Here is a 22846-nt window from a genome sequence, read left to right as displayed (position 1 = left end):
TTTTGCGCGCTCAAAGGTGTTAAAATGCGTGTACAGCGAAGGCACAGAACCGTAGTGGAAACTGCGGTTTTGCGGGCGGAACTTCAATTGAATTCTGATGTTCCTTCAACGTAAACGGACTTTTGTGTACCGGTGGTCGCCCGCTGCTTGTCTATAGATGTGCGCCGCGCTCATGGTCGCATGTTCGGCCCGCCCGTTCCCGTTTTTTTTCCCACGCCTCTCGCAACGCCAGCCTCCGCGCTACGCCCGACTGCTCGCGTAAATTCGCGTCGACGTACGTGCCGTTGTTGGATACCTGCGAGCTCCCAGTGTGCGGGCCACCCCCGTCATCTCTGCGAGATGGGCTGTTCTAGTTCTCTTTTCCTGCGTTCGGGTCCAAACACGGGTTTATTTTTGTTTTATCGTCGCGCGTGCATTGTAGTACGATCGCGATTGCTGGCCTTGACGGCGCAACCTTCCTTTGTTTTGTACGACGACCTCGTCCTCTCGCAGTGTTTGTTGTATAGGACGGTGCAACTCGGCGTCATAATTCCTTTTCTCGTTTTTTTTTTTTTTCGTTTCCATTTCCTTTTTTTTTTGGGGGGGGGGGGGGTCCGCTTTCTACGTATTGGGCGTGTAGCTTATGCATGGCTTGCTCCGCTCCGCTTGCGCGCGAGTGTGAAAAGCCGCTTGTGTTGCCGGGTTTCGCTTCGTTGAAATTGCAGCACATCGGCAACGGGGCCCTGTCGCCGCGGCGGTCTCTTCAAGGAACACTATCATACTTAACTGATTCACTGGTCCCCTTTATTTTTGGGGAAACTGCAATTTTCGTTCATTACGTCTTACCTTATTTTTGTTTTCTTCTACAAACCAAGCCAAAACTTCCCTTTAATTTCGTGCCCAAGCGCCGGCACTGGTATGTTTTTCGTATTTGGTCGTCGTAGCGCAGCGAAAGTGCAACTTCCCGCTCAAGCTTTAGCGCCGTTACGGCACTGCAACGTCATTTATTTTTCTCGTATGTCGCTCTTTGCGGCGCAGTTAATGTTCCGGAAACTTTCCAGGTTCACTCTTCCCCTCTTTTAAAACGCAATGTAGTCTCTACCTTCGCTACTGGAAATTTAGCCAGGCCCTATTAGACGCCGTCAAAACACGTGACGTCACGTCGAGCCGGTGCGCCAAGTTCAGAGGTTCGTCTTTCAATTTTGTTTTTCGTCTTTTTCTGGCTTACCAGAGCATTTTACTATTGCGGGGTGTCTAAAATCCACTCTAGCGACGGCTCCCTTTGGGTGGCAGGGACGGATCTCGAATGCCATGCTTTTGTTGGCTGTGTGCGCCCGAAGCGAGTGCTGGAGCCGGAAATGCGTCACGGACGCCACGTTTTTTTTTTTACACTGGATTTACAAGTTTCCGCATAGATGGCAGGTTGAAAGGATCCGTTGTTTCCAAGTGCACACATGAATGTATGCTACCAACGTGCGCGATACTAACCGCGGAGGTTCAAATGCGTGGGCTTTCGCCTCCAGGCCACGCGGTCACTGCTCAAATCGCGCGAGTCGGCTGCCCTCCAGGTGTTTGTTCGAACCGTGTTAATCAGATGGTCAAGGAACCGCGCGTGAGCAGAAGGACCCTTTCGGGTATCGCCCAACCCATAGCTGCCGTCGGCCCCGTGACTCGTTTGGCGCCACGCCCCATCTGCGTGATGGCTTTCTCCGACCCGCTCGCCGTATTTACGCGTGACCAGCGCGGTCCATTGTGTTCGCTATGCCTGCGTGAGTGCGGGACCCGTCGCTTCCGATTGTGTGCCCGGCAGCGGGTGTGCGTTGCTCTGCGCCCGAATTTTTCCCCGAGGCCGTGGGACAGCTGACGGCTCATATTACGTACGCGGTTCGAAGCCAGCGCCGGGATCCGGACGTCCTTGCCCGAAGCGGCCTTCTTATGCGGGAGGTCCTGCCGGTGGATTTCGTCTGCGCCGATTGCGCGCAGCTCGCCTTGTTCTCGTTGGTCCAGCGCCAGCTTGTCAGTCATCGTCCGCGGGGTTGCGACGGAGGATGAATTCTGCCACCTCCGAACGTGCATTGCCTGTTCTGAGGCCCAGAACCATCCGCGCTAAAGAACATGGGTAGCGATACAGCCCCGTTTCCAATACACTCGCTGCCGCCAGTAAGAACTGTTACTTTTTTTGTATAGAAACGAAAGCTCGAAAATACAGCCTTAAGCGAGAAGGGAAGGGAAGGGGGGGGGGGGGGGGAGACCTAGGGGTTCTTGCTATTTTTTTTCTCTCAACCATACGAAGAAACAATGAAGCTAGAGAAAGCATAGGGGAAATCAACCACAATGAAAGTGTGCTAAAATATAACTTGTCGCATGTAAGTTTGTTCTGAGCGAACGCTTTCTGTTGGATTTATTAGCGATTAACTTCTAGACGCAGCACAAAAGCGGCAGCGAACTTCGTACAGCAGGGACTGATAACATTGTTTCCAGATCAGTAGCTTCGAAAGCGACTCCGTTGGTGCCGGTTTTGACTGCTTCAGGAACTTGTCTGAATAAGCTTACTCGATGCACGTACTCTTCTCGTATGCGCCGTCTTGCGCTTACAACAGAGCACCGCAAGTGCCCGCGTAACTTATTTAATGTGTGCGTTTTGTTCAAAGTATGCGCCGTTCTACATTTCTCTCGAATAGAATCCATTTTTCGTAACACTTGATGCAACATTCGTGGAATCGTACGTAGCACTGGCCAGAATTCGTATACTTTCCAAAAATAACAAAATTGGGAGAGTTGGCAGGTATGTACGGTGTGTAGTAGGTGAACTTTAGGGAGCCTTCATGCTAAAACGGTGCTTGCGGGGCTCCATGGTGAGCTTAAGAGTAGGCAACCGGACAACTCGCAATTCCTTCGTGATTTAATGGGATGGTGCGCGGGATACGTAACGCGGCCAGCCAAAGGTTTGTTGTTCCGCTTGGCGCTGGATCTCGAAAGTCGCACGGCCGTGTTCCTGCAATGTCTGTAGCGCACTGCGTTCGACCTTGCAATCGGTTCGTGTTTTTCTGACCCCGCCGACACTTGTCCCCCATAACACTGACTTCGTCGCCTCCCTCGGGACGTAATGCCGCCGGCAGACGGGAGGAAGGCGGAAGTCGTAACTTATTAGCGCTGTCGCCATTAACAATGCCTCTCGCAGCGTCGGGCTCATTAGCGAGATGGCGGCGTTGTCTGGCGCAACGGACAGCGCGTACCTGGCTGGTCCCGCGACGGTCCAGGCGCAGCCACGTGGGTAGTGCAACTCGGCTGCAGACCCTTTCTTCTCACTCTCCTTTCTATCCATTCCTTCTATCTTTCTGTCCCCCCACGTACGGCGTCCCTTCAAAACTGTGCAGTACTCGGAAAGCTGCTGGAGCTTGCTTCGTCACACGCAAATGTGTTCGCGCTGGACCCGTTGATAGCCAGTAGATGACGTACGAATAACGCTCGAAGGGTCTTGTTCATTAGGCGCCGATTTTCGTTTTTTTTTTTTCTTTTCTTTCTTGAGGTCTTGCTCAAGCGTACACCGCCAACTCGCAGTGATTCATTTGTAGCGGTTTCGCAAGCTGGGTGGTTAACGCAGTTGGTTATCTTAAAGAGGAACTAAAGGCAAATATTAAGCCAAGCGAAAGTGATAGAAGAGTGCTCTAGAGTCTCTAGGGCGTCAGTATTATCGCGAACAGAGCCTTAATAATCAAGGAATTGGGGGTTTTTTTGCAACGCATGATCACCCGGGGCATTCAAGTACTTGCCTAATGACGAAAGCACTCTCCAGTAAAATTCTGTCAGTAGTAGAGAAACACTCGTTTCAAAACACATCATGGTATTCTATTATAAGACGAAATGCTACTTGTCGAGCTCTATTTTATGAATAAAGAACTCATTGAAATTAGCCGTGACAACGACGCGGTTGGTCGAACGGTTTCGTTATCACTTCGTGCGGCGCTGGTCTTGCTCGATCGCGAAACTCGCACAAACTGCAAGTATCAGAGAATTAAATTTCCGAGTGATGTCGCGGGATGCCCGAACAAATTAATTTACGGCACATGACCAAAACTAACCAAAACGCAGCAGTACCGCCATCTATCGGGCGTCGTTTTACTCACCGACGGCAACAAAGAATCGTGATGGCGCACGCAACGTCACCATTCCCCCCCCCCCCCCCCCGGTTGGTGGCGGGAGATTTGAATTTCGCAAAAGGTATTCGGACCGTTCAGGTGCAAGTTTCTCTTAAACTATGTCTTGACACGAAGCAAGCGTTGCAAGGTTTCTGGAATGGTATTTAAACAGTCCACGTAGACTTAGTATTTTCATCTAGTGTCCCTTTAATTGTGCGCAGCAGTGTGGCCTAAACGGAACGGGTGATACCAGGTTGAGGGGGGGGGGGGGGGGAAGGGGGGCACCACATTCCCACTAATTTAGTCCCTGTTGTTTGAACTGTTGCGCTGCTAAGCACGAGGTCGCAGTATCGTATCCCGGCAGTGCCGGCCGCATTTTTATGGAGGTGAAGTGCGAGAACGCCCATGCACCGTGCATTGGGTGTACGTTTTGGCTTGCTGCCGCTCCGTCCCCGATTGGCCTGATCTGCTTTCTGCATGATCTGAGATCGCGTGCCAGCAATATATATATATATATATATATATAGGCTATTGCAATGTATGGCTGGATGCTATGAGCGTCCCCTTTGGAACGGGGCGGTGGGTTGCGCCACCAACCTTTTGCTATTATACTGCCTAATGTCCGAACTAGGTTAAACAATAAAAACAAGAGAAAAACAAACACCATGAACTGCCCCACCCAAATCTTCTGATCCCGTATTTCGAACTGTGCTTTTGTACGTCTCTTCCCTACTTTTCTTCCACCAATCCTCCAATCGCCTCTTACTAATGCCTATTGCGGACATGTTTACTTTTCCACTGCTCTCGCTGAACCCAAGGGCTTCAAAGAGGCCAGTGGTGCCTAAATCGACCGTTGGGTAGACGTCATCTCATTCTAATTAAAGATGCTTCATAGTTTCCCTAGCTTTACCGCAGCAAGCACATACTTCTTCCGTCTTATATCTCGCTTTATAGGGGCGTGTTCTAAGGCCTCCCGATCTCGCTTCGAAAGGTAATGAGCTTCCCTTTGAGTTATCATAAATTGTTTCTTTCCTGATTTCGTTTTTTTCTTCTTAAGTAGTTACTCATGGCAGGTTTCTTTTCCATTGCCGCCGCCCATGAGATTATTTCAGCCTCCCTGTCTTTCCGCCTGACCTTCATTGTTGCTTTGTTGCCCACCCTACAGGCCGCATACTTGCTGGTAGGCTTCCTAGTTCTTTTCCTCCACTGTGAATCAATGTTTTTCAATCAATGCCGCGGATGCGAGCGCCATCTGATAATGGTCCATAGTAAGGTTTGTTACAGCGCAACCCAAGACAAGGACAACAGAAGGAATAAAACGATGACACGGCGCTGTGTCGTCGTTCTGTTGCCCTTGTCTTGGGTTGCGCTGTAACACACCTCACTATGAATCCCAACGAACTCGGTGGAGGTGATGTGGGGCGCGTCCACCGCTGTGATTGGTTGGCATATTCAGCTCGGCTAGAGAACAGCCACGCAGCACCCACGGTCACGGAAACCCGGCGAGGTTCGCAAAGAAAAAGCTTCGGTTTTAAAATACGCGGCGATGGTTCAAACAGCGCCGAATAATGGTTGTCAGTACAGGGTTGTCGGCTGTGGTGTGACGTCACTGACGCCGTGAGAGCAGAGGGAAATGTTTTGTTGCCGCTGTTTATACTGAGAAGGCAACAGACCTCACCTATTGAGGTGAGGTTTGTTGTCCTTGCTATAAAAAAAAAAATCGCTAAACACCGTCGCAACCGTGCACTAATTCCATACACGCGGTGGCGACTGTGTTCCCGCCTCGTAGCTGTCGCACTATGCTGCGCGGTTCTCGTGAGGTAGGGCGCATACTATGCAGCGTCCGCCCGGGGAATACGCGCTGCTGCATCACGTCACGCAAACGCGGTGGAATACGCGTTGTCCACCGCGGCGTGTCTGACACGCGCCGAGACGGCGTTGCGCAAGGAACAGAGTTTATCATAGTTTTTCGTTCCTATTTTTCTTCTCGTTTTGTCGCAGGTGTATTTGCATCCCACGCCACCGTGTTTGCGTGACGTGACGCAGCAGCGCGTATTCCCCGGCGGCGGACGCACAATAAAAAGTTGTCCTTCAAGGCGGGGGAGGGCCCTTTCGTCAACTGTCATAAGTTGGCTCTTTGGAAAAGGAATCTTGCAGGCGGTTGTTTGAGGGGCGGGTTCGGGGCGGTGGTTGGCATTACGCGGGAACCAGTTTTCAATGACCTACCTGCCTCCTACCTGCTTGCAGTTTTGCTTTGCGTTTCCTTAACATATAACGAGGTGGCCGGACAAGTGCCTTTCTTTGCTCCAACTTTATTCTGCCAGTAGTGGAGGCATCTCTTGTTTTTCCACGTGCTGCAAATTGCCGAGGCTCTTCACTGTCGCATATCAACACTGAAAACTCTTAAGTGGCATTTAATTGTGTAGTTGACTGCACGAGCCGAACCGTTTCTACAGGGTACACTGTGCAGCTGTACGCTGGAGCACGAGGACTCATAGTGGGGATGTACCATATCTTCATTTTCCACTTCTGGAGATATTTTAGGGCATGTTGCTTGCCTGGACTGGCCAGGTGGGCATTGTGCAGACATGAAAGTATACCTGAAAATTATTTACAAACAATGGCCCTAGTAGAGAACTGTGCCACTACATCGGTTTAATAGTTTACTAAAAAATGCAGCTGCTCACTTGCAGTTTTTAAAATTCGAGTAACTTGTTCACCTTTGTGCAGAGTACATTCGTACAAAAACATTTTCGGACAAAAATTTGCGCACTCTCTCCAGCATTTAAAAAAAAAAAAAAAGGCTAACTCTGTGTAGCAAAAGTTGTATGTTGATGTTTCTGGGGATGAACCTGTAGGCTTCAGTGCGTCTGAATTGATTGCACGTAGCTATGGAGCACCTTTAGGCTTCCAACCTTAATCTTATGGTTCCTTGATTTGTGTGCTTGCAGGGCGCATCCACTCGGCCACGGTTGTCAGCATGGATCAGGACAAGCAGGTCATAGTGGCGGAGTGGTACGAGAAGGGGGAGACCAAGGGCAAGGAGGTGAGTGAAAAACTTGGCAACCACAGTCGCAACAGCAAGGATACTCTATTGCACGACTCTCGAGTACCCAGAGTTTGATGGTAGGTAACCTACGATAGGATAACATTGTTGGGAATGGAGCTGGTCGCTGACCATAGTCGAAGCAATGCAGTTTCAAGATCCATGTGGATCTCTAAACCTTTTTTTTTTTTTCTTTTGACAGTGATCGGCGACTTCCTTCATTCCTGTCTTTGTCTGACAACCTCTTCTCTGTAGCTGTTTGGATATATCTGTTGGATTAGATTCCCCATATGCAAAGTCTTCTTTCACGTGACATTGCTGTCATGGCCGAACTTCTATATATGATTTTGCATTTAGCAGCAGTAAGCTTGCGATCCTCAAGAAGCTTTCGATTCTGTCTTCCATAAGTATGTATGCTGTAAAAACTTAATTTACAACTTTTTTTATCTTACGACAAAACCGGTTTGTATTAATTGTTTGAGATAGTGTTGAAAATCTATGTGCTCCACTTTCGTTGCATCATACTGTGGCTCGCCATTGTCTCTTTCCTGCTATATTTCTGTAATCAAAACTGCAAGCTTGCCAGGGTCCCTGTTTGTGAAGAGAAATAGTTGTAGTATAGTGATATCTTGCTGAGCATCCATTTGTTTCATTTTCTGCTGTCACAACCATACTGTGATTGCGACATAAAGAAATGTCTACATACCAGCATATTTGTGCTTGTTAATTTATATCTTTGCAAAAGTGCGCAAGTGATAGCGACACTTGTGTTGAGAAATGCATTCTTTTCTTTTTTATGGGTGCCTGTGTCAAGTCTTGCTCTTTCTTGCAACAGATTTGCATTTTCACTTTTGCCTTTCAGCTCGAGTTCAGCACAGTTTTTGCGCTGAACCCGGGTCTCCAGGACGTGAACCGGAATTCCGTTAAAAAGGCAAGTCCTTCAGATTCCCGTAGAAGTGAATGTGAACTGTTATCTTTATCAACACTGAGTGCAAAACTGAAAAAAAAAAAAAAGTTCGCATGTAGTTACAATCAAACTTGAAGTGCCAAATTGACGTCCTTACGCACTGTGCTGTGATGTATGTGCTCTTGCTTCTTAACTGCTGCTTCAAGTGTGTGTTGACGAAGTTGCAGCAGGAAGGCACAGGTACCATGTGGCCTTCACTTAGAAAATGATGGCTGCTGCCTCCAAGATTTCGGTGCACACCTTTAATCTTTTTTTTTTTTTGTATGATGACGCATATGCAAGCACTGACTTGTTACTGCAAGTAAAAAGATACTGTGCTTAGTGGTAACATAGATTCTGCGAGCAGTGTAGCAAGAAACTTATTTAGTCTCATATTCTGGCAGTTGGAACAATATAAAGTAAAGAGGATGCTGGTTTCTATTGTACCTCGTGATGTTTGCGAGGAAGGCACAAGTCAGTGTCGAGAAGGCGACAGCTAGCCGTGTCGACATACCGTGCTGAGCTGTCTGCTTTTTACAACTGGTGTGCAGCTGCCAGATGTGTTCAGTTACTATGGCATGCTGCTAATGTGTACATGGGCCTGGGCTTGACCTGTGGGTGCAGTGGCAGGATTGCATTGAGGCACAACAGGAAAAGCTAATGTATATAGATTTCTCTACCCATTGAAGAGTTGCACATTTTATCAAATCAATCGGGGAATCTCCCCCACCATCGCATCCCTCATAGCCAGGCTGTGCCTTTGGATGTATTGCTGCATGAGTTGCAGTGTGAGCACATTGCTAGAGACACTGATAATGACCACCCCTTTGGCCTACTGCAAAGAAGTGCAAAAGTGGTCTCGGCAGATTTTAAAATATTGACATGTAAATTGCGCTAATTAAAGTGAACCCTACAAGTAATACACCGTTGCATACCAGAATTCCTTTATGCTTAATTTGCAATGAAAGGTAGAGAAAGGACTTTCAGTCGCAGAACTCCAGTTACACAAACTGCAAACTCTATATGCATAGTTTTTCGAAACTATCCCATTCTTATGCATTCTTGTACAGTTTTATTCAGAGTCGCATAATATCTGCACTGATCATTTGCTTTCTACCCAACTCAAAGGTGGCTCGGACATGACTTGGTAGAAAGTACAAAATTGTATTACAAAAAATTAATTTTGCATCTTTTCTTGCCAGTGTAAATGCATTGTACCATCATAAAACCATCGCCTTGAAAAACTATGGAAAAAGTTTCTGTTGTTGTCTGGAACTTTTGTCGTCCGTTTTGATGCAACATTTTTGCCACTTCCGCAACAACGAAATAGCTGCCAGAGATGCAACAAATTATTTTAGCCAAGAGCAAAATATTGGTGTTCATCTTTTGCTCCTAACTTGTGGGTTACCTTTCTATTACAGCTAATGCGTGATCCACGCGAAATTCCAAGCCGTGTAAGCGAACAAAACTTTTTTTTTGCAAATCTAAAACTGCAATAGCATCTGATTTGTGGAATATTGCACCATTCTTATGTTGTGGCTTTAGCAGTATACCTTGTCTCTGAGCAGGTCCACTGATTAAACTTCTTCATTGCAAACTACTACTTCAAAGTTAAGCCATCAACTATGCCTGTGGATCTTGTCTGCAGTGTATGCAAGGAAGTCAACCATAATTCGCTCATGGAACATTTACCTTAATAGATAAATTTTACAAGTTTTACTACAGCACTCCTGCTGCAAAGCATGCCAGTAGTAGCAGTTTTTATTGAGCTGAGGGAAGCTGAGGTAAGAAGCATGTTGTGCTTGTGCCATGACAAACCCAGTTACCCCTCAGCATCAAAAAGTCGTTAGGTGAGAATAACATTCTGCAATACGTGTAGGGTTGAGCAGGTGCACCACTCCGACTCCCAGCTAAATTTGACTGGTGCAGTGGGAGAAGGACTGGTGTCATTGTGAAGCTGGTCCTTGTACTTCAAGTCATGGTTATGCTTAGAGTTTTAGGAAGTTTAGGAAACGGCTTGCCTTTAGGAATCGGATTGAATGCTGAATGCTTGTTTGGCAGTTTATGAAGATGGGTAAAAGGGAGGGAACATATTGTTTGAAGCAGATTTACGTTCTTCAGTATGCACAATCTTATCCTAATGGAAAAGTGCTTAACTAGGCATCATATCGATGACTAAATTAAAAGTGAGTGTGTTTTGCTATAACTGTCGTAGAAGTACTGCATTTGACCAAATAAAAGTCCTGCCTGGACGTGAATTGTATTTTCCTTGCTTCTGTAATTTCGTTTTACCTTTTGCACACTGTATAAGGTGCAAGTTGGTGTGTGTGTCGCAGGGTGTAAGCTTGACAGGCGGTGTTGCTCTCGCTGTTCCTCCAGCTTCGTCATCGAAAAAGAAACGCTTGGTACTTGCCGAAGTAAATCTTAGTTTCACTTTGACGTCCATGGGAGCACCTATTCAGCATCAGTCTCGTCTGTCATATTCTGGTAAATTCTCTGCACAGGTAGAGAGTTGTAAAGCAATGCAATGTGCTGCACAATTTGAGAATGTAAGCTGCAGTCAGGGGTTGTCCTCGTACAAGAACTGTGTGAAGTTCTGCAGCAATCGATGTGCATCACATCCATACACATCAAAATGCTTTGTGGGGGAAGAGCAAAGGTTGGTGCCATATTCTGCAACCCTTCAGGGAGCACGGCTCAGTGTCTGTGAACATAAAAATGTACACACACAAGGACAAGACTAATTTCAGAATACGCGTATGTTATGTGTACAATTGCTACAAAAGCTGCAACTTGCTTATCTGCCCGGCTGAAACTAGGTAATCGTGGACATTCAGTGGAAAGAAAAACAACCAAGCTGAAAGTGTGCCATTCTACATATCCCTAAAAAAAAAAAAAAAAAAAAAAAAAAAAAAAAAAAAAAAAAACGCTTCGAAAAGGACACCACAGCATTCCTTCACAGGCACAGTATTGAGTCCCTTTTCATGCGTATTGACCTTTAGGCTTGTTATCATGAACGGTCTTGGATTAAGGTCAATTAACAAAAACATCTCCCTTTCTATCGCCCAACTTGCCAAACTTACCGAAATTTTATTCTTCCTTCTTATACATTTTGAGAATTCATTTCTATTTCGTTCTGAGTTTTTGTCACTTGTGTGATCAGTTAGTGTTATTCTGTCATAGTTGGTTTTTTTTGCAATTGAATTGCTGCTGCATGCTATAACAAGGGTGGGATAGTGTAACGATTTTATCCACTTGTCTTTCCATTCATGCATCATAAGTTTTCTGAGTGGCACTCCTCTTATGTTATTGCCACAATTGGCTGGTCATGATTCATAAAAGGATCCTTACATTATAGCCACCCATGTCTGCAATTTGGTCACCCTGTCCTGCTTTCACACGTAGGGCTCTACAGTGTTTCATGCCAGAGGAAAGAGTTAGTCTTGTCTTGGCTGCTATTTGCCTTCAACGTATGTATACGTCAAATGTGGTTTGCTACCATGGTGTGCTCATTACCTCATATGCCAGTGATGTAGCATTGCAATTATCAGCGTGGTGGAATGTTGTCGAGAGCTTGAATAGAAGCGTAAGAGGGCAGAAAATGCGTTCTGGGGGCAATTTATTGCTTGTATATTTAAAATGTTTCTAAACGTTTGTGAAAGTGACATTTATTTGCAATTCGGAATGTAATGCCAAAAGCAAAGGAAAAAGTGGTTGTGATGCTAGAGTGCAAAATTTGCTTGCCAGGACTTGTTAAATGTTCAATGTAAGACTCTTTCACGTACAGTACCCAAATGTAGAGGCATAAAGAAAGAATGCCACTGCCACATTGCTGACTTGAAACTGATTTATTGGCATAACATTTCATACAAATAATTGTGCATACAAATGTTTAAAGAAAATCTTTTGTCTCGCACCTATCTAGTCTTCTGTGTACTGTACGTAGATCATGAAACACCAACTCGCCCAAATCACCACCTTAGCATGTTTCTTGTTGAGGGGATTTCGGGTGTAGCAATTCAGTGTCTAGTTTTATCAGTGCATTGAACCTGTTAGTCTGAACGGCTGCTCATTTCGTCGCCTTGGGCTTCCACTGTGCGCAGCTCCCAAGGCATACGCAGGTGCCCCTGGCGTCAGCCAAGTCGGGCACCATCCAGGACCGGCGTAGCCTCGCAAGGCCAGCGCTGCACCAGCAGAATGGTCACGACCGCGCCATGGGGCCCCCACCCGCACCACTTCCCACGACCAAGTCCAGCAACATAATCTCCTCCAGTCAGTACCCCTTCGTATTAAGATGGCACCGTTTTAACTGTCCCATAAGTTTTCAATATATATATATATTACATGCACATGCACAAACGGCAAGTTCTCATTAATATGTATCAGCTTAATAAGTAATCTCGGTTTAATGCTAACCTTGCTAACCTCGGTTTAATGCTCGGTTTAATGCTCGGTGTATTTGCTAACCACTTCAGCCATAGTCCCTTAATGCATGCCATATATCTGGCTCGTAATAGTATTAATTTGTCTGTGCATACAAGCGTGGAGTCGGCAAGTGGTCATCCGCATAAACCATAGTGAAATAGCGGTGCTAGGACCTTTCTCGGACTGCAGTTGCCACGTCAAAACTAGGTAGCCATGACTTGTTTCCTGCTCCCATAGCTTCTGTAGCACTTCCACCTTGTTGTCATCGATGGCAATGTGGATGAGGATGATGGCCCTTCCGTAAGCAATGTGGCTAGTGCGTTGTTGACCGGCATGAGGGCGTTCGCAGGAAAGTGGGGCCTTGCTTGTGGTCTTGTGGCCTCGCTGAGTTTGAGGATGATGTCGTCACTGCAAGGCCACCATGGTGGCAAGTGAAAACCGCAGATTATTTGATGCCTGCTCACAAATAAAGCTTGTCTGCGTGTGTGTTTGAGTGACAATTAACACGCATTGTTGGTCGGTAATTCTATAGTTGCACATCTTCCATTGTCAGTTAATTAGTACATCACTTAATACGTACTTGCTCTATGTTCCCCGCCAACGACATATTAACGAGGTTTTACTGTATTCAAAGACAAGTTGCCTCTAGATCCGGAAAGTATGGGAATAATACTAGTGCACCAGCACAAATGAAGAGATGGACTAGATTGAGTGAAACTCCGACGGCCAAGCCCACTGCTGAAACATCTGTTTATTAACCCTTTCAGTGCAGAGGTTTCTTTCTCGGTTACTATAAAATGAACACAATGGTTTATTTTCAGTTTTCGGAAGATCAATTTTCTGAGGTGTGCCCTTCTTATGAGTAATTTAAAGACTTAAATGGATATTTTTTGCCTTTATTTCTTGTGTAATTTTTGTGATTCTAAGTGTAAATAATGTAAACTTGTGATGCGCCCATTTAGACATTCTACGTAAGGACAGCACAATTGTATCCTCTTCTGGTAACCATACCTGGATTAAACCACATAAATTCATATAGAGTTTGGCAACCTCTATTGTTTACTCGCAGGCTGATGGTGACTCTTGTGGAAGTCTCGCTAGTTCCCTTTCCTATTGTTTGTAAAATGTGTGTTTAGTGGCAGGCTGTAATTTGCGTATGGCATTAAGTAGAACCGATCTACGATCTACATGATGCGAAACGTTGAGTGGATCACCGTAACACTCGGTGCTGACGCGTGTCGAGCTGGTAGTGCTCTGGCAGCCCAAGGGGCGTTGTTTTTCTATTGCATGGTGTATTAAGAGGGCGACGGGAAACAGACGAAATTGAGCTAGTGGGCGACGCCGGTTGCCGCCGAAGCGAAACGTGATGCCCACATTGTGCCACCTGCAGCAAGGAAGGGCGGCGGGTTGGGATTATCGCCTACTAAATGCATGCAGGACACTACTAGTTGCACTACGGGCTGTAAAACAGATAGGTGAAGATGCTCATCGCAACAGGTGTGGCAGCGATAGCTGTGAATGCGGCATGCGATGAACTGGGCGGAGATTTGCTGGTACCGGAATAAGAAACTGTGCATACCATCGTTATCACGCGCGCCTCGCGCCTTTTATTGTTCACATGGGATCTAGCGGCTGGAAAACATATACGATCGCAGTCTGCAGCAGAGAACGATGGCGTGTTTCGGTTACTGCCTATTGAAAGCTTGCGCTACACTTCCGATGGCACCATGCGCTGTGAAACATATAGGCCGTGATGGCTGTGAATGCTGCATGCGACGACCCCAGAGAAGATTTGCTGGTACTGAAATTAGAAACTGAGTGTGCATTGGCGTTTTCACATAAGGCGGGCAGGCAAGTATTGCGGTGAAGCTGCATGGCAGGCAGCTATATACTGCGCGCCTTTAGCATCTTCTTGTTAACATGGGATGTAGCAGCCTGAAAACGTATCATACGATCGCAGTTTGGAGACTTACTGGACATTGGTGCCAGAAAATTGTTTTGTGGAAACTTACGGCCCATTAGAGTTGCACTCATTTTTTACAGGTTCAATATTTGTGTTCTTGATTGCAAATGCATTGTAGATTAAGCTAAAACAATCTCTGCATATTTGTGCACCTGGACTCGCTGCAGTGGCTGAAAAGGATGTGCCAATGAACTCCGTCGTAACGCGGCAGTCCCAACAGCAGCCTCCGCGGGCGCTGGTTGCTCCCAGTGGCAGTGCATCCGACCTGAGTGCAGCCAATCGGCGACGCACGAATGTGGTCAAGGAGGTGGACCGCATCAAGAAGCAGCGGGAGGAGCGGAGGGCAAGGCAGCTCAGTCAGATCGAGGAGAAGAGGGAGCGAATGAACGTTGACCCAGGCAACCCCAACTGGGAGTTCCTTTCCATGATCAGGTAAGCAGTTCAAATGCAGCTGAGTTTTCTAGTTTGCCACTTTCCGTGGCAATGAAAAAACAAGCTCTGAAGGCGAAACGCACACACAACGGAGCTCGTCTGTGTTAGCTTAAGCTGGGGAAGAAAAACAAGAACATTTTATCTATAATGGCAAAGTAACACAAAATATATACACCACTTAGTGGTAAAGTTCAGTTATGTTTAAGTTTTCGTCTCCCGCATTTGGGCAAATGCGAAACTGTCGCGCATGCTATGGGGATCCCAGTGCAGTCAAACTTTGATATAACGAAGTCGTACTTGCAGTGAAAAACTTTGTTAATTTCGTTAATTCAAGGTTTTAATGTTCAAGAAATAAAAGCTCGGAGAGCATCTTTAGTAGATAGTATTTTGTTAGTAAGCATTCATAAAGAAATCATGAGAAGGTCTGGCCATAATATTATGTACAGTTGCGAGTGCCAGCATGTATGCTGCAGATTGCTCCGAAAGCAATGCATTGACGTGGCTCACGGCATACGAGATTTGCATGCATTGCGTCGCGCGGCACTGTAAATCTTGGATGCCATGGCTCTCCATGCTTAGTGCCTGCAGCCGGCGCCCTCAAGTAAAGAAAGAAATGTAAGAATATATAGATATTTATACGGGTCAAAAAAGTCTGTTTTGCCAGACAGCAGAGCATTGTTGGCTATAGGAAAGAGACTACACAAAGTAAGGTTCATAGTTTCATTGATGTTGCACATGCTCAGACAGGGAATAACAAATCTCTCTTCATGACCACAAACCACTGTCTCAACGTGAGCAAACGCTTCGCACCATTTCTCAAACTTGAGATTATGCAGCTGCCAACGCTAGACATGCGAGACCCCAGCACACATCAAGGCACAGTCTTTGCTCGGCCTTTGCACTTGCCGCAGAGAGATTTCCTCCAAGATACGGCCAAGTATGGACGCGTGCTAGAAGGCAGATAGGCACGCTGAAGGCATGTGATCACCAGCGATTGCACAGGAATTATTGAGTTGTGGAAAAATAGCCGAAGTGTATGAGTCGTAGATGACGTTTTCAACGAGTTCCAACTATGCTCACCGCTTACTGTGCTTGGAGTGTCGCTTGTTTTTCTGGGCACAAGTTTGCCCAATAAAATTTTGCAACTCGCACTTTTTGCTACTGTCTCCTTCTTCACAGCCACCCAACCTGACAATATTCAGGAAATTATTGCGCTACAAGTGCAACAGTTTGCTGTGATCGCACATTTGTGCAGAGTGTAACTACATTCATGCGTTTGTAAAAATACGCTTGATTGAAGATTTAGGGGAGTCCTGTGGTAGTCTGGCACTTCTGTCGAAAAAAGAAAAGCTTTAAAAAGTATGGTCTCGGATTGGCTGCCACTGTAGCCCAGTGGCTATGGTGTTGCACTACTGAGCTCAAGGTTGCAGGTCTGATTTCGACTGCCATGGCAGCATTTCAACAGGGGAGCAATGCAAGAATGCTCATGTACTTACACGTAGGTTGAATGGCAAATGGACAGCCAATAGCATCAGTCAAAATATTGCTTCATGAATTTTTGTTAGTCGCACTAAAGACGCACGCCATACCTATGTTCTTCTTTTGCAGAGAGTACAGGTCAACACTCGACTTCAGGCCTCTCTCCATGAACGATCCGTCAGAAGTGCACCAGATTTGTGTGGCTGTACGCAAGAGGCCACTAAATAAAAAAGGTGAGAGATTTGCTAATGCTACCGGGAATGTGTCGGCTTTGCTTTTCTTGCTTTTGCAGCTCCTTAAGGGGAGACCCTGCCTCTACAAACTTTCATTTCTTAGTAGATTTTGATGAAGTTTGCGTGGTTTATATATTGCAATGTTCTAATTTAAGATACACATTCACCTTTCTTGCATAATAGATATCATTCTAGAAATTCAAAAAATTCATAACTTGCTTGGAGGTGGGCTAGCTACTAAACTATATATGGTGTAATACTACTATGTATCGGCCTATAAAAGATCTTGATCTAAAAGTGTGCAGTGGTACAAGAATGAATGCTCTAGACTGATGTGAACCAAAGTTACAGCATGCCACTGTTTAAATTATGGGCCAATACTAACACCCAGGACAAATTACTTTTTTAATATTTCTGTATATTTGTCTATATTATATGCCTACTGTAATTCATCACTCCAAAACAGTGACACTGCCAGAAATGCTGTTTCGAGAAAACAGTGATGATTATGATTGTTTGATTGTAAGGAAGCTAAATCAATCAAGGATGATAAAGGGATAAGAATAAGAATACTCTACACCAATCTGGAGCAGTGGGATGCATAAAGATATGAGCCAATTTTCGGTTCCAAAAATCAGGGTCTCCCTTAAGGGGAGACCGTGCGCTTCAAAAATATATTTCTGGGTAAATTTCTATGAAACTTGCTGAATTTGTTTGCAATGTGCTAATTTAAAATATACATAGTATTCTGCAAGAAAAGTTTTAGAAATTGAAAAACTGTGCCCTTACACTCTGCTGGTCCACCGCTGGTCGGCCCGGTATTGCACTATCTTCGGGATCGGCCAACGTTTGTGGAGTGCTTAACACCTGCTTCAGGTTCACCATGACTCGTCAAAGGTTCCAGTGTAATCGCTGGTGCCGCTTAGCTTTTAGACATTGCTATACACAATTCGCGTCCTGCACTGTTGGAATCGCACCGCTGGCACGAGTTGTTGGAACCTCAGCGCTGACGCCCGTTGTTGCAAATGGGTCGCAAGCCCCAAGGGTAGCGTTGGCCTGGCGGCCTGGAGCACAACTGGAAGCATCCGAAGGTCCCGGCAAAGCATGAGTCGACTGGTAACAGAACAACTTGTTTATTCTAGCATCGCAAAAGAGCGGGCGGTCAGGTCGACCGAAGTGGAGAGACGGGAGAGCACGTAACTCAACAGAAGAAATCGGAGCCTCTCCCTCGGTGTCCGGGGGCAGCTGCTCTTATACTCTCGGAGTTGAGGGCAAGAGGAAGGCCTCGTGACGAGACCACGTGACGGCGGGGCACGGACCGGCTGAGAGACACGTTGAGACGAGTGTAGTGACGCATCCGCCAAGCCGGCGCGGTCAGACCTCCTCGCTTCACACTTGGGGAGCTCCTCTCCCCGGCTGCCGCGCTTTGACAAGCGTGGGCACACACACACACGAAGACACGTGGCACTGAAACACGCCTGGACGCGCTTGGCGGGGAGGCTTTGCGGCAGCTCCGAACGGCCCAAAATGTCCGCCACTTTGAACGAAGCCCAGGCGTCCGTTGCATCCGCGCCGGCTATATCGCGCGTCGTAGGCGAAACGTAACAGCACACAATTGGATTACAAAACAAATGCAAAACCATGACAGTCGAAACAAGCGCGAATGAGTCCAAACTGAGCAAACCAAACAAGCAAGTAAGAGCCGACGTGAGCAGATGATAGTTCGAAACGAACGATCTGGCTGAGAGCAGATACGAATACACATAGAGCGGTCCAGCGGGTCTGCATGAAACCAGTTTTCTGTGTGCACTTCTCTGAAGGGGCCTCTCTCATTGGTCCCCACTGTTCTCGGCTTGCGTCTTTCATCTGCCGCTCCGCACTCATTCTTTCATATTTCGCTCTTGTGCTTGTTCGCTCAGTTACGCCACTGCTCGCTGTAGGAACAGGCCATTAAGAGCTGAGTCCTAAAATTTACATTCGCCCATGTGTAGCATTTTGATTTGAGTGCCGAGTAGGTTTTTCATGGTACAAACGCAAGCTTCTTGCCATAGTTGCCGCTCAGTCTGCTAAGAAGCATTACTATCTGTATACTCGTACTTAAGCTCTTTCAGAAATAAAATCTTTTCTAAAAAAGTGTTCTGTGCATATTGTCACGTGGTGGTGACGTTGAAGAACACAGTAGCAATACTGTGAAAGACAAAACTAACTTTCATTGGGCAAACCTGTGCCCACAAAAACAGGCTACACTTATAGCACAACGATAGCGGCGAACACGGTCGGCGATCGTCGAAAATCTGATCAACAGGTCAAGAGCGTCTGCTTTTATACATCAGTCGTCGAATGTTCCAGAGTAATCGCTGGGACCCGCGTGCCTTCCACAAAGTTCTACATTATTCGCGTCGCGAACACATGCAATCAGATTACACAAGGTTCGGTCACAGACAGCGGATGGAAGCATCGATAACATTCCAGAAACTTCCGATACATGCAGGAGTGTCCTGCGCTGTGCGATAACATTTGTTAGGCGGTGAAACGTGTCATGTCATGTCATGTCAATATACATGAACCGTGGTTTCAAGTCTTCTGTTCATTGTCAAAGGTAGACAAGCCTGGAAATAAATTCCTAAGTGTGTTTCTTTACCCTCCAAACATGTGAAATATTGTGCCTGCTGAGAATTTTATGTAGTATCTACTTGTGTGCAAGACAAATCGACGGTGAAATCTTGGTGCAGAATGTGCACTTTATATGTAAGGACTCTTCTGGCAGAATCAAATTCAGAGGTTCCATATATGGAGGTTTAAGTTAAGTTGAGCACCAGGGGTTCCACAAAGTACTGTCTGAAGACTTCCAGTGTGGTTTTGCTCATAATTAAGGTGGGGCTTGCTGATGCAATGTTGACGTGAATTTGTAAAAATTTGTTTGCAGAGGTAAATCGCAAGGAAGTGGACGTCATCACTGTCCCCAACAGAGACCTCATCGTGGTCCATGAGCCAAAGCTTAAGGTGGACCTCACAAAGTTCCTAGAAAATTCAACATTTCGCTTTGACTATGCCTTTGATGAGACGGCCAACAACGAGCTTGTCTACAAGTAAGTCCCGTGCAGTCTTGTCATTGCTGTGCCGGCACCTCACGGTTGCATGTTGATTGTGGGCAAACGTGTTGCTTTGTTATTGAACTCTTCTGCAGATAGTAGTACTTGCTGTTTGGCTAGTTGGTGCATGTCAGGTAATGAATTTAGTGTCAAAAGCATGATCGTAAATTGAGGAGGAGAGTGCTCATCCTGTCTTTATCTCCTCCCCTCTGCGATTGTTTTTGGTGCTAAATTCATCATTATTCTACCAATAACTGTGCTTGGGAATGTTGTGACCATTGTGCAGAAAGTCTTCGCTCTGTCTACACTCCAATTCTCCAACAACACTCCAACTTCTCCAACAGTTGGCATGTGTGGTACAAACCATTTTATCTTCGTGAATGAGTCCCTTGGTTTCCCCAACATGGTATATAGGTGAAGAGATTGTATTGAATGAAGGCATTTCATTCATTCAGAAGCCTGAATATTGTAAAAGCTCGTTAATTCGATTCCACGGGGATGCTACAAAAATTCGAATTACACAAAAGTCGAATTAATGAAAGTTCGAAAAGGTAAGGTAAGGCACATGTAGTCCGACTTACTGTGAGCACGTGTGCGTATGCACTCGCACCTGTGTGCTTCTCGGCAGAACGCCTCGCAAAGGAAGGGCACATCCTCCAAGATGTAAACTCTGTTTTATCTTTAAGGTTTAAGAGAACAGACCTGCAATGGAGGCGTTTGCTGTGCCTGGCCAGCCACAAATGCACCTCTCTCCAGTCAGGCCTAACCAAAAGACTGCAGATGGAAAGGACAAAGCTGTGCTGCCCGCACGCCGATTCCAGTGTGCTCCTGCGCACTAGCACTCGACCCGTCCACGATGGCCTGAAATTAAAATTATCGGAGGCGATGCAGATTTCAGTATGAACTAGCGCGATGCGTTACATACTGCTTTCGATATTATTGTTGGATGGGCTGTGGTGGCTATTTCGAATTATCAAAAATTTCAAATTAACGAGTAGTGAATTAACGAGCTTTTACTGTAGTAGATTTTACTGTTAGTTCTGCATAGGCCCCTTTAAATAGAGAGTGGCATATTTTTTCTCATCTGTAAGTCTGACAGTACAAAGATCGCTTATGTGACTGCTGCAGTACAACCTTGTGCTTGTTCTAGGTACACAGCACGACCACTAGTGCAGACGATATTTGACGGGGGCATGGCGACATGCTTTGCTTATGGACAGACGGGCAGTGGCAAAACGCACGTGAGTAACAAACATTTTAACCAAACCTTCGCCGATTTCATGTGTGCAGCTAGCCTAACTTTGACCTTGATTGTTCAGGGCATTATGATGGGGGGGAAGCACAGGCCTGATGCTTCTCTGAAGGTTTCTTAGGTAAATAGACGTAGAAGTATTTGGCCAGCAGTGTCATCTGGTGATCAACACTGCTATTGACAAGGGACGTTATTGGCAGCAGGCGCAGACAGCTCCGTCGACCGTGCACTTTTTAATGGTCATGCACTGACATATGCACATCTGAGCTTGGTAAATTACCCGAGCTCTCAAGACAGCTCTAAATCAGGTGTGCTGTAAGAACTAAATGAGGGTCTCTTACCTGATTGATCTTGCTAGGCAATTTTGCTTAGTTTTGTCCTTAGGCAGGATTTCTTGAGCTGCAGGAATTGTAGGTTTGAATGGGAGTGGTAGCTAGTGAGCTCTATATTTGCTAGGTGAAAGTGTCGTAGAAATAAGGCATTTCCTGTTAGCTTAATGTTTTTGCCTTCATTTTTCGTGGTTAGGCCTGTCATGCACAGCAGCTGATGTGACATTCTTTCACAGACTATGGGTGGAGATTTCTCCGGGAAAACGCAAGACTGTTCGAAAGGCATCTATGCCCTAGCAAGTATGCATCCTCCTTCAGTTTTCCTTTGGCTTGGTTGTTAAATGTTTGAATGTTTTCAAACGGCTTCAAATGTTGGATTATTTCTTTTCAGCCAAGGATGTGTTTAAGCTGCTGAAGTCTCTTAAATATAAGAATGAAGATTTAGTGGTCTCTTCAAGTTTTTTCGAAATCTACAGTGGGAAGGTAAGTGCACGTGCGTGGCATACACTAAACCTTGTTATGTCCTCTGCTGACATCCTTGCCGTCATAATGCAGCTAAAGTGATCTCGCTGTTTGCCAAATGCGTTTCCTGATTTACAGCAAATTTTGTTATGCCATGAAAAATGTCTTGGAGAGGCTTTGCTGTTTCAATTTACAACTAATATTACAGATTCAAACTACATTTCAACGTGTTTTTACTGTAGGTGAAGCAGTGTCTGTAATATTGCTGTGATAGTGGGGTGCGACAATATAGGAGCAATCTCAATAGCACTACGAAAGTTCCATCTGCTGGTGCTACAAATATTAACTTGTGGCTGCATTTTCGTTATGACGTCGTACAAAATATTGCCATGCGTCGCTCATTTTTTGCCAGTGTTATCACTTGGCACAAGACCTAGCCACAGTAAACACTCTAACTTTACAGTAAAAGTAGGTCTTATCAAAATGTGTGCAGATCGCAAAATAGTGTTCTACATTTCCAAATATAAGCAAGCACTGTCTGGAATGTGCAGTGAGACAACAAATAGTGGGTGCACTTGATTCGCAAGAACAGATCTGACAACCGGCGACAATATCTACCGCTATCATTTTAATTTGACTTGCCTGCCTTTCTAGGCACAAGTTCGCTGAAGAGAATGAAATGTCGCTGCATGACAATATTGTAATGTCATTACACCCGTCATTCCTCGCAATACCAAAGCATTGCTGCTCCAGAGTACATCTTGATCTAAGGTCAGCAGAAGCATGTAGCAAAGCATGTAGCGAAAAGTAGTGATCGGCTAGCAATAGTTTATTTCCCAAACATTGGTTGTATTTTCTTCCTAACAGAGAAACGAGAAGAAAGGTGGTTGACCGAGGAGGCCGATTTTTATTAATCATGAGAACCCAACAAAGACACCAAGACAACACAGGAAATTACTTGTCCTTACTTACTGAAATAAATTACAAATTAACGGAATGGAAAGTGGATGGAAAAAAAAAACAAAACAAAAAAAAACTTGCCGCAGGTGGAGAGCGATCCCATGTCTTC

General features: G+C 45.8%; 1 protein-coding gene across 2 annotated transcripts in view; it reads left to right on the top strand.

Annotated features, from left to right (window-relative positions):
* Nucleotides 1-7048: 7048 nt before the first annotated feature.
* LOC126539427 (kinesin-like protein KIF2A) overlaps nucleotides 7049-22846 on the top strand; it is a 30519-nt gene continuing 14721 nt past the window's right edge. Inside the window, exons 1-10 of one of the 2 annotated variants that reach the window (XM_050186255.3) lie at nucleotides 7049-7164; nucleotides 8027-8095; nucleotides 9532-9564; nucleotides 12214-12382; nucleotides 14666-14930; nucleotides 16539-16642; nucleotides 19569-19731; nucleotides 20885-20975; nucleotides 21552-21615; nucleotides 21707-21798. In XM_050186255.3, coding sequence (XP_050042212.1) covers nucleotides 7099-7164; nucleotides 8027-8095; nucleotides 9532-9564; nucleotides 12214-12382; nucleotides 14666-14930; nucleotides 16539-16642; nucleotides 19569-19731; nucleotides 20885-20975; nucleotides 21552-21615; nucleotides 21707-21798 — 1116 coding nt within the window. In that variant the 5' untranslated portion in view covers nucleotides 7049-7098. The remainder of the gene's footprint in view (nucleotides 7165-8026; nucleotides 8096-9531; nucleotides 9565-12213; nucleotides 12383-14665; nucleotides 14931-16538; nucleotides 16643-19568; nucleotides 19732-20884; nucleotides 20976-21551; nucleotides 21616-21706; nucleotides 21799-22846) is intronic. The other variant, XM_050186254.3, reaches the window with a different exon arrangement.

Source organism: Dermacentor andersoni, chromosome 11 (assembly GCF_023375885.2).
Source record: "Dermacentor andersoni chromosome 11, qqDerAnde1_hic_scaffold, whole genome shotgun sequence".
Taxonomy (NCBI): Eukaryota; Metazoa; Arthropoda; class Arachnida; order Ixodida; family Ixodidae; genus Dermacentor; species Dermacentor andersoni.
This window is presented reverse-complemented; position numbering and strand designations above follow the sequence as displayed.